Genomic DNA, 13,108 nt, shown 5'->3' with positions numbered 1-13,108 from the left:
CAGTTGATAAACAAAATCAAAATGCCTTAAAAACGTTAAAAACAGTTGAGTTACACATTCTAAACCGCCTCGGCCAAAAGCCAAATCGGAAACGGAAAGAGACGCTCAATTAATGACGTAAAAGGACAACCCAGACAAAAACGAGAAAAGACCTCGGCCAAACCAGAGGCAAAGTGGAAACACTCAATACCATTGAAAACGCAAAAAAAAAAAAAAAAAAAAAAATATATATATATATATATATATATATATATATAAGGTAAAGACCTCGGCATGCCGAAGGCAAAGGAAGAACTCTTATTAATAATAACAGTTTTACGTGCAAAAGAATGGAGATAACAAAGTCCCCATTGGGATAAACCAAAACACAACCTACCAAAGTTGTACAAAATACAAAAGCAAAAATTGCAAGTATCGTTTTTAGCAACAAAAATGGCGAGAGGGAAAGGGCTTAACAATTGGCTCCCGAACAACCAAACAGATCTGCTGTAAACTTGTTCTCATCAAGCGACCACGGTGTTAGTGAGGAGTCAAGCTATCCGAGACACCGGTGACCCCGGTGACGACCGCCCACCCCTATGCCCGTCGCCGCTCATCATTAGCAGCGTAGCCGCATCCTCTTCAGTGGGCAACCCAAAGAGCTTCCCTAGCGGCCTCGGCTTTGGCCTCGCCTTCATCACCGCCCTCATTCTATCGCTTCCTCCTTGGCGCCTTAGCCTTCTCAAAGAAGAGCGGCTCTCTCCGCGGCCGCCTCCTTCTCAACCTTCGCCCTCACCACCTCCTGGGCCTTCTCCGCCATGGCTTTCTCCTTAGCCGCAAGCTTATCATCAAGCAGCTCCTCATGCAACCACGTGTCAGACATGCAACCACGGAATGTCAATCGTTGCAACAGTTGAATGTCAATCAATGCTACAGTTACCAAGCGTATTCAACACGCCCATTCACATCTCTTCGCCTGTTCATCTTCCACACCAAATTCCTAGGCACCTGCTCTCCGCCGGCCACATGATCGACCAAGCCAGGGAGCACCGGCCGGGGGCAATCAGAAATAACCGGCACTCTCAGCCCTGGTCTCGGCCGGCATCACCTCCTTTCCCACATCGGATACCCTTTACGCATCCATGTGGAGGGGGGATATAGTAGGCCTACGAATGATCAAGCCGATGCATCAGAAGAAGCCGACGCAGAAAATTTTTGCAAAATACTTGCGCAGAATATACGCTCAACATACATCGGAGCCCATGCCACGGCATAGACTACGCTGGGGGCAAATTGATAGGGCATATTCTGCACTGCTGACCAAGTCAACATATTGAGCAAGGTCAAGGGTATCCACAGCAAAGTCAACGACTTAAACAGTCTAGCCGATGGAGCCCATCGGCCTGCCAGCCTGGGTCTCGGCATGGCAACCTACCAGCCGGGGCACCTACCCGCGTACTCACATCCAAGAACCCTCGGCATGGAGTCAACCAGGCTCGTCGGCCTGCCATAGGTCCCTCGGCCGAGGGTAGATCGGTCTTTCCACCTAATGAGCCACTTGGCCACTACGTGACAAAAGGTGAATGCCTATAAATACTCCTCAACCTTCATTGAGGAAAGGATCCACAAATTGACCTAATAACCACTATTCGTCTGGTAATATCTTCCTTATCTCTCTACGATACACTCTTAGCCAAGTAACAACGACTTACCTCTCTAAGTTTACTGACTTGAGCGTCGGAGTGAGTACGCTCGGCCAAAGCCGAGCCCTCAGTTTGTTCATCGTTTCAGGAGACCGCAGGAAGGATTCTAGCAAGGACATCATTCTACTAGCTACGAGTGGTATCAAACATCTGCTCTGGATTTACAACCGGAACAGAATTTTTTGGCAAATTGGAGTTAATTAGAAAAATAATTAGGGAGTTGGGGTTCCTTTGAAACTATTTTGCCCCAATGGTGTCCACGTCATCACTTTCATTTTTTTTTTTTTTCCAATTTTTAGGCAAAGTTTCTTAGCGGCTTTGTCTCCTTGTCATTTTTCAGATGATAGATGTCATAAGTTAGCAGCTTCAGTGGTTGTTCATTTCTAGAATAGACTGTCATCTGTGTATGAAGGTGAAAGTTTTTGAACACAGTAGTAAGCCGCTAGGTTTCTTAGCGGCTTTACTATTCACTTTTTTTTACAAAAAAAAAAAAAAAAATTAAGCCGCTAAGAACTAGGAAAAAAGTAAAAACTGATAACGTGGATACCATTGGGCAAAATAGTTTCAAAGGAACCCCGCTCCCTAATTATTTTGCTAATCAACACCTATTTGCCAAAAAATTCTCCTATAACCCCTCATAGTCACGTTATCGATTCCTTAATGGGTGACGCCCAAATTGAGTGTCACCCTTTCACAACCATTCTTTATTGAAGGGTCCCACTCACCCTATATGAGAAGGTGGCGCCCAAATTGAGTGTCACCCGATAACGCCCTTTCATTATTCTTCCTTAATTGAGATAAATACTTTATGGAGTAATATAAAGATCATATGTATGGGTGTAGAGAAGAGAATTACCTCTCCTTACATTACCAATATTGTTTTACGACGAAATGTTTACTGGAATTGAAAAGAGAATTACCTCTCCTAAAAAATCTAGCTCAGAGTCATTTTATGAAATTCACATGGTATCAAATGTCATTATACCCAAAGTGATGAATTAAAATTGGGCCTACTAAATACAGTACAAGGATGTTTTTTCAATTGATTTATCCTATCTTGTCTAATTTCGATTCTTCGTATTGTCTTCCAACTAACGTGCCTCGTATCCAAACCCAGGATTCTAAACATGGGTAGCAAAAAAATATACATTATAATTGTAAAAAAAAATAATATAACTTGCTTTCTGTTAATTATATTGTCATTATTAGAGTTGAATAGCAGAAAATCGACTTCTTAATTAATTTTTTTCGCTTGGGGTAGCGGCGCCGCTGTCTGTTGGTACTAGCTGGGTTCACCCATGCGTATGAGAATTATTTTTAGTATAAAGGGAGTTGTCTTAAAAGCGAATATGATGTCAATCCTATTTATTAAACGAACAACCACAGAGCCTATGTGTCGCTCTGTGGTTGAAAGTCAGCAAGTCAAAGTTCATTTTTGCATTTGCTAGAAATCAGGGGCCACGATCACAATACCATTTAATTAGATTTGCTAAGAGCACATGATTTAATACCTACAAATAATTAAATAGAAAATTACACCAGTTTTTAATAATAAAATTTAAATATACAAATACATATATTAATGTCATATTATAAAGTTGACAGACATAATATTTAGATTTTAGATACAAATTATTAATGTTCTTAAAATACAAAATCGGAGAATATATGGAATATTAATAATAATAATAATATGACATGATAATGTTAACAATTGGTCTCCCTTGTGATGGGTTACCATTTGTGACGGATATTTTGTGAGATAAAATGGTAACAAAATGGGTTAGTGGAGAAAGGGGACCACATGAATAGTGTTGCAGAGAGAGAAAAAGTGGGTACATTGTGAGGTAAAATGGTATCCGTCTTCAGCTTGTGACGGATATGTCATGTCTTCGATGAGAATTTGTGTAATGTTAAATTGAGAAATGTTTTAACTTAAATATCATAAAATGTAAATATATTGCAGTAGTATTTTTGTTAAAGATACTTATAGTAATTCACATTTGTCTCTTAAAAAAATGTAATTCAATATAAGTCTGAAAAATTCAAAACTCATAAAAAATCAAATTTAACATACACTATAGTTGTTATAATTATTACTGAAAAACATAAAATAAAATTTAATAAACTTACATCCAAATTAAAATACATGTTTAAAAAAAATGACTAGAGATTAAGCCATTATTAAAACACCTTAAAATCAAAAGTACATTAAATTAAATTATCTATTAAAGTCAGAGTTCTTATAAATTTAATCGACTACATGCATGATGTATGTACTTACCTAATTGATGAGTGATCAAACGTTTACCATCAAATCAAAATCATCACAATAATCATAACTATTCTAATCAAATACGGAGTATGAAAATACTTAGACTTCATAATAGTGTTTCATATTTTTAGTTGATTGAATATTTTTAGGTAAAATATTTTGATAATGATTTTAAATGTACAAGATGGATCCATTGAGGGAGGGAGAAAAAGCTAAAGAAAATGAATTTTAAATAAATCAATGTAAAAAAGGAAAAAAAAAATAGAAGAGTTGCATGAGGGTGGCGGTGGGATGAAGTAGGGAGTATGGTTATGTATGCAATTATGCAAATAATTACTCAAGTTTTAATTTGGGCTGAAATAGGTGGGGTGGTAGTTTATTTCCCCTTTTTCCAAGTATTTGCGTTAGGTTATGCAGCCTTATGTTCATTATTAGGGGCTTCTTTAATATTTTTGGATTGTTTTAAATTTAGTAGTCATTTTAAGATGGTTAATATTTTTATGTATTAGTCATTTATTTATCTCTGTTTTTGATACAAAGATCAAGAAAATAGCTTTTATTATCATGGAGTGACAAGTAAATAATAAGTTATACGGATTATCAAATAACCTTTTAAAAATATTTCATACATAAAAAGAGGTAATCAAATGCATGAGACACTCATATATGGAAAATGTACACAAATGATCGAGACGGGTTAAGTACTAAATATTAATTTTTTTTTTTGTGTGTGTGTGTTGACCATGAGACAAGAGTATCCCCTACCAACAGCCGGGACAATCTCTTATAAATTTATCGTAAAAAGTTTTAACAAATTGATATAACAATGTAACACGATCTTATGGAGTAGCAATTTATTGTCAACTCCGATTAAAGTATTTAATAGGCAAATAACATAACGTTCTATTTTGATATTTTTTACAAAATATTTTATATTGGTAAACTATTATATTAAAATATGTAATTTTCATTATAAGATCGTTTATATGAGACTCCTGTCTCCTACCAATAAAGCGAAATTATCGGTAGGTCTCATGAGAGACCGTCTCCCACTAATTTAGTGGGAGACATAATAAGGGAAAAAATATTCAGTGGGTCTCTCACCCCATCATGTGAAAGGTCTCTCAATAACCCTATTGAGAGACCGTCTCTCCGGAGTTTTTGTGGCGAAATTATATATTGCTTGATTAAAATTCGTATTTATATTGTTTTTAGTTTTAATGAACGGGTTTTACAACTAATAGTGATAAAATTATTTAAATATACGAAATCAAACTTAAGCTTATATTCCCTTCATCTCGGTGGTTTGTTTGCCTTTGATTTTAGCACAAAAGATCAACGAAAGAGGAGGGGGTCATTACTAGATATCAAGTGAACCAAACTGAGAGTGGATGATTCAATTGTCCATCAAATGTATTACTAAATTAAAAGGCAAATTAATGACAGATATCCCAAAAATAGAATAAGCAAACAAATAGTTTAGTTAAGGTCAAGTCAATTATACAACTAACTACGCCATACCTCTCAATTGTCGTTGAGTAATCGGGTTTATCAGGTACAAGGTCTGTTATACAAGTCAATGTCATAATGCTGGTAAAAAATTCAATCAAACGCTTTTTTTCCTACAATTTTTTAAATTGTAAAATTTATTTAAGAAAAAAAAAATCTTGATTACGGAATAACATCAATATTATAATCATATTCATTACTACTTATACTAAAAGTAGTACAAAACTACGTTATTTTAGTAAGTATTTTTTTTAAATGATACTATATAACTCATATTCCCTTTAATTCAATTGATTGGAAACAATACCTTTACACAAGTTTTTAGGTGGAAGAAAAAGTAAAGGATGTAATCAAAAATTCTCATTTTTGACGGTTAATATCCTACACAGGCTTGTGATGGGTCAATTAAAATTCACAAGGGTAGATAATGAACAAGTCATTGTGACTCCCCAGATACTTTGATTTTGTCGTATAAAACCCACATGGTTAGATAGATCAAATTTACGGAACGGGTCAATTTTGATGACAGGTTAAAACTCTACTAATTTCCGCCTTTGATTTTTTTTTTTTTTATGTAATAAGAGTATGCTTGGAGATGGAAGGAGATAAAAGGAGAAATGAAATAACCATTTAAATCATGTGTTTCTAAACAAATGTCGAGCAATATATATGAACTTACTGAATTTAGAATTTTTAAACACTGAGTAACATCACTTAATATATATATTTTCTTATAAATAATTCCATTAATATTTACATCTTTAAAAGAGCAACCCGTGCAATTTGCACGGGTTTAAAACTAGTAGGTTTAAATCTAAGTCATACTTCGTAACTCATAAATATCACCTCTTACAATTTACCAGTTAATCTAACCGTCATCTATCTTATATTAGATACTCCTTATTAATTAATAGAGCACCCAAGTCCCATCCATATACTACGGACGGAGTATATGTTACGGAGTACTTATAAGTGTCTCACATGAAATTAACAATCCTTTTTTTTTGGTAGCAGTAAAAAAAATGTTGCTTACACTCTACCTACCCAACTCTTGGAGTCGTATTTTATTATTACATTATTAGGATAAGAAATTAAACTATATAGGGTGTTGACAAACAAAATAGGCTTCTTAACGAAACGATCGGGGCTGGTCAATTGAGCGAACATTTCTTTTCTCTTCTTTATCAACGGAGTTTTGGAGGATTACCTGCAACAAGACACACTTACGCTACGAGGACCTAGAAATTTATGGAAGAGAGATACTCTCATCATTTTCACTAGATTATGTTTGTGTATATATATTCATCTTAATAACCTTCCATGTTCTAAGTTATCACAAGTCGATTGACATGATTTTACTCATCATGAGACAATTTCATGCAATAAATTATGCTAGGAAGAATCTCATGTTATAAGAAAGTAGCTTTCGGTCATACCCATAATAATCACCATGCCTATATGTTGGGGTAATTGTTATGGCCTATGGGTAACTTGTTTTGACATGCATGTGAATTAGGGCAACTTGTTTTGACATGCATGTGACAATCTGAGGTTAGATGTGATGTACTGTTGAGGATGTATAATTGAATTGATATGTCGTCGGTAAGCGTCGGAATGGATGAATGATTGTAATTTGTAATTTTGATGTTTTGTAATACTGCTCGTTTTGGTAATGGATGTTTTCTACTTTCTACCCCAACCATATATGACAATCAAGTAACCTATATCGTTTATTTATGATACATTCAACATCTATCATTCCAAAGAAAATATCATCATGTAGATATTAGATTGGTAATGATAAAATTATGACGGAATCAGGATTTATAGTTAGGGGGGCGAAAAATTTCAGCTTAGACAAAAAGATAATGGCATAACGTAAACCTGAAAAAAAAAATTGAAAATTTTAGCTAAAACTTTCGAGTTTTTCCTTGGCCAGCAAGGGCGAAGGCCTAGAGACAATCAGCACTGCATTTTTATTTTTATAAATAAAAACGCTCATAATTTGTAATGAATTGTAGCACAAGCTTGGACAAATTGGCGTATAAAGATTTAGTTTGTTGATGTTCAAGAGTCATGAGCCAATCTACCGGACTGGCTACGTAAGTATCCATTTTTTTCCCAACTAATTAATGTTCAGGAATCAGAGGATGAGTTAGTCATTAGTGGTTAAGGGTGAAATACCACTCGAACCCAAAGCTAGTTGGTTCTCCGACCTCCTTTCAGTTGAAAAGCCAGTTCTTCTAAGCGGGAAGTCCATCCAAGTGGGATTTAGGCTCTCATTTTTGCAACTTTAGTCGAGGCTTTTATTTACCGAGGGTTCGAATCCCTCTTTTTCCAGATCCCGAGGGACGGAGGCTAGGTTAGCGAAAAACACCCCATAGAAACTATCTACCCGGGATTGTTCCTGGAAATTCCGGCCCCCATTGAACCATTTTGTCGATTCCCATAGGCCATAGTAGCGGCGAGTGAAATAAGAGGAGCCAGAAAGTCAGACGAGACGAGCCATTAATCATTACAACAGGTGGCAATTGGAAGTACAAAATCCAATACCAAAAGGTATCATAACCCCACGAGGACTGGGAACCTCACGCCAGATAGCTGGCAGCCAGAAACCCAATCATGTAACCTCCTAGCTGGTAATTTCGTGGTAACTAATCAGACACCTGGTGGCTGGTGCAGGATCCGCAGGCAGCCAGCAGGTAAACTGGCATAAGGAAACACTCGTGACTTCAACCCCATTAGCTGCCACGGCACATCAGAACCTTCAAGAGTCTGGACCTGGCAGCAGTATACGGAATCAACAGGTAGCAGACAGACGAGCTCCAGATTCAGGAAGTCTAACCAACCAGTAGTACTTGGAGCTAAGAGAGATGTTGAGCAGGGTCCCAAGATTGCCACCTCCAATTGAGAAGGCGGCACCCGACAGTTATGCTGACTCACCGTTTGTGGACGCCATATCCGTCATTGTCATGCCAAAGGGATTCACAAATCCAAACATGCCTCTCTTCGATGGCACAATAGATCCCTTTGACCACATGAGCCAGTACAAGCAGAAGATGATGACAGTAACGGCTGCAGGACAAGTAAAGGAAGGCTGCATATGTAAAGGATCCAGATCCACATTGTCAGGGCCAGCACTCCGATGGTTCATAAGCCTACCCAATAGATCAATTTCCACGTTTGCTGACCTAGTAAATGCGTTCACCTAGCAGTTCGCAAGCAGCAGGAAGCCACAGAAGCACGCAGGAGACTTATATAGGATTGTTCAGGGAGCAGGGGAAACCATTGGAGAATACAACGCTAGATTCAACAATTAGAAGGTGGCAGTACGGGAGTGTGATGTCTCGACGGCAGTAGAAGCCTTCAGAAAGGGGCCTTCACCATGACTCCGACCTGTACAAACAGCTAACTATGCACCCTTGCCATAGCTTCGAAGCAGTGCAAGAAAAGGCAGCAACTGCAATCAGATTGGAGGAAGATATCCTTGCCAGAGCCAGCCTGCCTAATACACCAAGCGTATCCAGCACTTCGACCATGGAAAAATCAGGGAGAAAGCAGTCTACCAACAAAAGGGACGAAAGGTATAGGCCATATGGAAAGGGGGTTAACAGAATCGAGGAGAACCAGCAACTCCCTACTTTGGCGGAATATGGGTTCACTACCGGCATTGGAAGAATCTTAAAAGCACTCAGAGAGATGGGGGATGAAGTAAGGTGGCCAAGGCCACCAGTAGAAGAGCAAGCATGGAGAAAAGACAACAAGAAGAAGTGTGAATTTCATCGTGACATTGGGCATAACACTGAAGATAGCTACACACTACGAAGAAAGATCAAGCGCCTGTACGAGTAAGGAGAAGTGAGCCACCTATTACCACGTGGGGGCAAGCAGCAGGATAAGGTAGGTTCCGCAAAACCCGCAACTCCACCCAAGTGCACCAAAATAATAAACGTGATAACAGGCGGCTCAAACATAAGCAGATTAACATATTCAGCAGCCAAAAGGCGTGCTACCGAGACCAAAGGGGATAGGCCAGAGGCTTCTTGCAAAATCTCTCATAGTGATCTATCTGCGGTTGCTTTTGACGAAGGGGATGTACGTGACGAGCAGGAGCACCATGACGCACTCATCATAACCTTGTCAATGGCTAACTACACAGCCAGCATAAAGGTTCTGGTAGATACCGATAGCTTGGTTAACTTGATCATGTTGAAAACCATAGAAAACATGGGATTCAACGAAAAGGACTTACAGAAGAATACCATCCCGTTAGTAGGATTCAGCGGAGAGACAGCCAACTCGTTGGGCGAGATAGTGATCCCAACCTATGTGGGTGGAGTCAACAAACAGGTTAGGTACCTAGTCATAGATGGGCCCTAACTGTGGACATCTTTGCAACTGGGGCAAATGTCTCATCATAATCTATCGCATACATTTGCCTGAAACCTTGAACTACGAGCCTAGCTTTATGTCTTTCAATCGAGCCATCGGGATTGTATTTGGTTTTGTACACCCACTTTCAGCCAATTGCCTTCCTTCTTTGGGGTAGGTCAGTGAGAAGCAAGGTGTTGTCATAAAGAGCCTGCAATTCAAGGTTCATGGCTTGAATCCATTATGTTTCCTTGATGGCCTCTTGATATGTAAAAGGGTCAGGTGTAGTTTGAGCAAAGGTTACATGGCCAGCAAAGGGCTTGGAAACCAGATGCAGTTGAACCATGTAGGCAATTGTGGAGGGTGCCATCACAGGATTGTTCATAACAAAATCTTTTGCCCACTCATGTCCCCTATTTACTAAATGAATAGGCGAAACTCCAACTTTTCCCGCCTAAAACATATTTCCTAGAATAGTGCTTGATATTTTTAGAATATAATATAAGCGTGGACATGATAAGTTATAAAGGGATATAATATTTTGTATTTAAATATTTATAACATTTAATATTTCACATTTTGCATAAATTTATCTCCGATCTTTTCAAGATAAGGAAATTCTTTTTTTTAAAGAACTTAATGATAAAAATTTATTGACTTTTTATGATAAGAAGTTGCAACTAAAAAATATGGTATTAGTAAATATATGTTAAAATTCATTGACTTTTTATGATAAAAATTAGCAGCTAAAAAATATGTTATTAGTAAATATTTGTAAATTAACGTCATTAATTTCTCTGTTAAAAAAACAAAAAAATACTCATTTTATTACTTTCTACGATTTAAATTTTTATTTATATCTTTAATCAAAATACATTAAGGAGAAACATGGAAAATAAGTGAATTGTCAATTTAAATTCTATAAATAATACACTAAAAAATAAAACTCTATAAATACCGTAATAACTCTATAAATACCGCCCATTTATTGTGTGGGATCTAAACTAGTTTCCCTATCACAAAACTAACTCCGATCTATAAACACTACCAAATACCCGGAAAATGTCGTTAAAGTCGACAAATTCAAATTTCTCTCCCCCTTCATTGTTAATAAAATTCTACTTTTAAAATTACATGATAATATATACTCCCTCCAATTTCATTTATTGTTCCTCTTTTCTTTTCCATCCATTTTCCTTATTGTTCCCTCTTTCCTTTTTTGGACAACTTTGTGTGGTCCAAAATCATTTTGACGTGGGGTCATGTATATTATGTGGTCCAAATTGATTCCCTTATTTTTTATGCCAAAAAGAAAAGGGAACAATAAATAAAATTGGAGGGAGTATTTCATTATATTTTAAGAAATCTACATGTGTCCTATATTTTTTTTAATCCCCAATTCAATTTTTTGACACACGAAAGTTAGGACTCTAATCCCAGTGGAACAGATATTGACCCAATGTGATCCGTACGAGAATGGAAATTAGGGGTGTTCAGAATAAACCAAACCGTAATAATCGAACCGCAAAACCGAAAAACTGTCCATTTTTAAGGTTCGATTAACCGAACCGTTTCGACAAAGCGGTTCTTTGAACCGAACCGTTAACTTTATTATGAAAAAGGTTCGGTTAAGGTTCGCAATTTTAGATAATCGGTTAACCGCGAACCGAACCGTTTCACAAAAAATTAAGCAAAAAATTAAAATATTATATTATATAAAAAAATTGTTCGTTCGTTTAATTTTCTTAGTGTATCCAAATTTAAAATTTCTTAAATTGATTAATGCTAAAGTTTAGCTTATTAACTTTATTGTTGGGCATAATATATAATGAAAATTTAATTAAACTATTAGAAAAAATTCCCAAAAATTAATGAAAACTGAAAAAAAAGTAATATAGAACGATTATCGGTTAACCGGTAACCGAACCGCTAATAACCGTTTAAAGTGGTTAACCGAACCGTTTATAACCGTTTCTAACAGTGCGGTTTAGGTTTGGAGTTTTGCCGAACCGAACCGTATGCGAACCGAATTAAATTAGAGGTTCGGTGAACCAAACCGCGAATGAACACTCCTAATGGAAATAGCGCAACTAACTATTGGAAATAAACTCAACTGAAATGAAAATGAGTTAAGGGTAAGTTAAGGACCCGAACTTTGCAATTTTTTTCCATTAAGGACCTCAACGATTATTTTTTTTCGTCAAGGATCTTAACACTAACACCGTTAAGTTTCCGTTATGATTCTAACATTAAAATAGATTTTAACCACCAATATATTTAATGAAAATACTTGTATGTTTTATGTAAACAGATTTTAACAATCAATATATTTTATGAAAATAGTTATATTTTAACAATAAAAAATAATCAAACAAGTGCAGCATACATACCCATTAATCTTTGTAACATAGGAAAAAACCCAAAATGGACAGATTACAGAAGATTAAGCTCCCTCTTGCTTCATACATCAAACTATCCAAGTACCTCCACTGGTTCCCAAGCCGTAGCTTAATGCGTGAACCTAGCCCATAGGTGCTCAATTGGTTAACTTTGTCTTACCATCCAACCGATTTTTGTGATATGATATTTTTATTGTTTATTGTATGTTGAAACAATGTTCGACAACCCATATTATTTAATTTGTGAAGACATAACCTTCATTAATTAGTTTTCTTACTGGTATTTTGGTTGCATCGTAAGCTTAAATGGGTAAAAAATGTCAAGAGAAAATTCAAGTATTTTTGCATAGGAGTTTTTCATTCACGGCCTCATGGTATGCTAATGATGCACGGAAGTCGCTATTGTTGTAAAACCCCGCTTCAATGGAGAAAGATGAAAACTTGTGAAGAGTTAACATGTTAGTGTGGGTTCCTTAATGGGTATGTGTGTTGCTCTTGTTTTATTTAATTTTGTTTGTTAAAATATTATAATATTTTCGTAAAATATATTGGTTGTTAAAATTTATTTTCATAAAATATTTTACCTTATAAAAAATACAAATATTTTCATAAAATATACTCCCTCCTATTCATTTTAACTCTCCTCCTTTCCTTTTTCATCTACTAGTTGTTGCGCCGCGCCCTACCGGGCGCGGAGCCCCAATTCGTGTGAATGTTCTTTCGTTTTTTTAAGGTATATCGTTAGTGTAGTTAGCTTCTAAGAAGGAAACATCTTACTATTTTTAGAAAGATTAGTTATTTATACATATTAGAAAGATTAGTTATTTATACATATTAGACATCAAATAAAACGTGACTAACCACTAATATAA

At 36.4% G+C, this 13,108-nt stretch overlaps 1 protein-coding gene across 1 annotated transcript; it reads left to right on the top strand.

The window, feature by feature from the left end:
- Window positions 1-9,003: 9,003 nt before the first annotated feature.
- Window positions 9,004-9,846, top strand: LOC141641762 (uncharacterized). Its single transcript, XM_074450410.1, has 2 exons — window positions 9,004-9,308; window positions 9,447-9,846. The coding sequence occupies exons 1-2, from the start codon at window positions 9,004-9,006 to the stop codon at window positions 9,844-9,846; spliced, it is 705 nt and encodes a 234-aa protein (XP_074306511.1).
- Window positions 9,847-13,108: the final 3,262 nt, after the last annotated feature.

The sequence above is a fragment of the Silene latifolia genome, chromosome 2 (assembly GCF_048544455.1).
Source record: "Silene latifolia isolate original U9 population chromosome 2, ASM4854445v1, whole genome shotgun sequence".
Lineage (NCBI taxonomy): Eukaryota > Viridiplantae > Streptophyta > Magnoliopsida > Caryophyllales > Caryophyllaceae > Silene > Silene latifolia.
This window is presented reverse-complemented; position numbering and strand designations above follow the sequence as displayed.

What these genes read in the sequence shown, in the direction of transcription:
- LOC141641762 (XM_074450410.1), top strand. Translation starts at nt 9,004, where the DNA reads ATGGAAAAATCAGGGAGAAAGCAGTCTACCAACAAAAGGGACGAAAGG. An exon ending in CGAAGAAAGATCAAGCGCCT is followed by an intron (nt 9,309 to 9,446) that starts GTACGAGTAAGG and finishes AAACATAAGCAG; the next exon opens with ATTAACATATTCAGCAGCCA.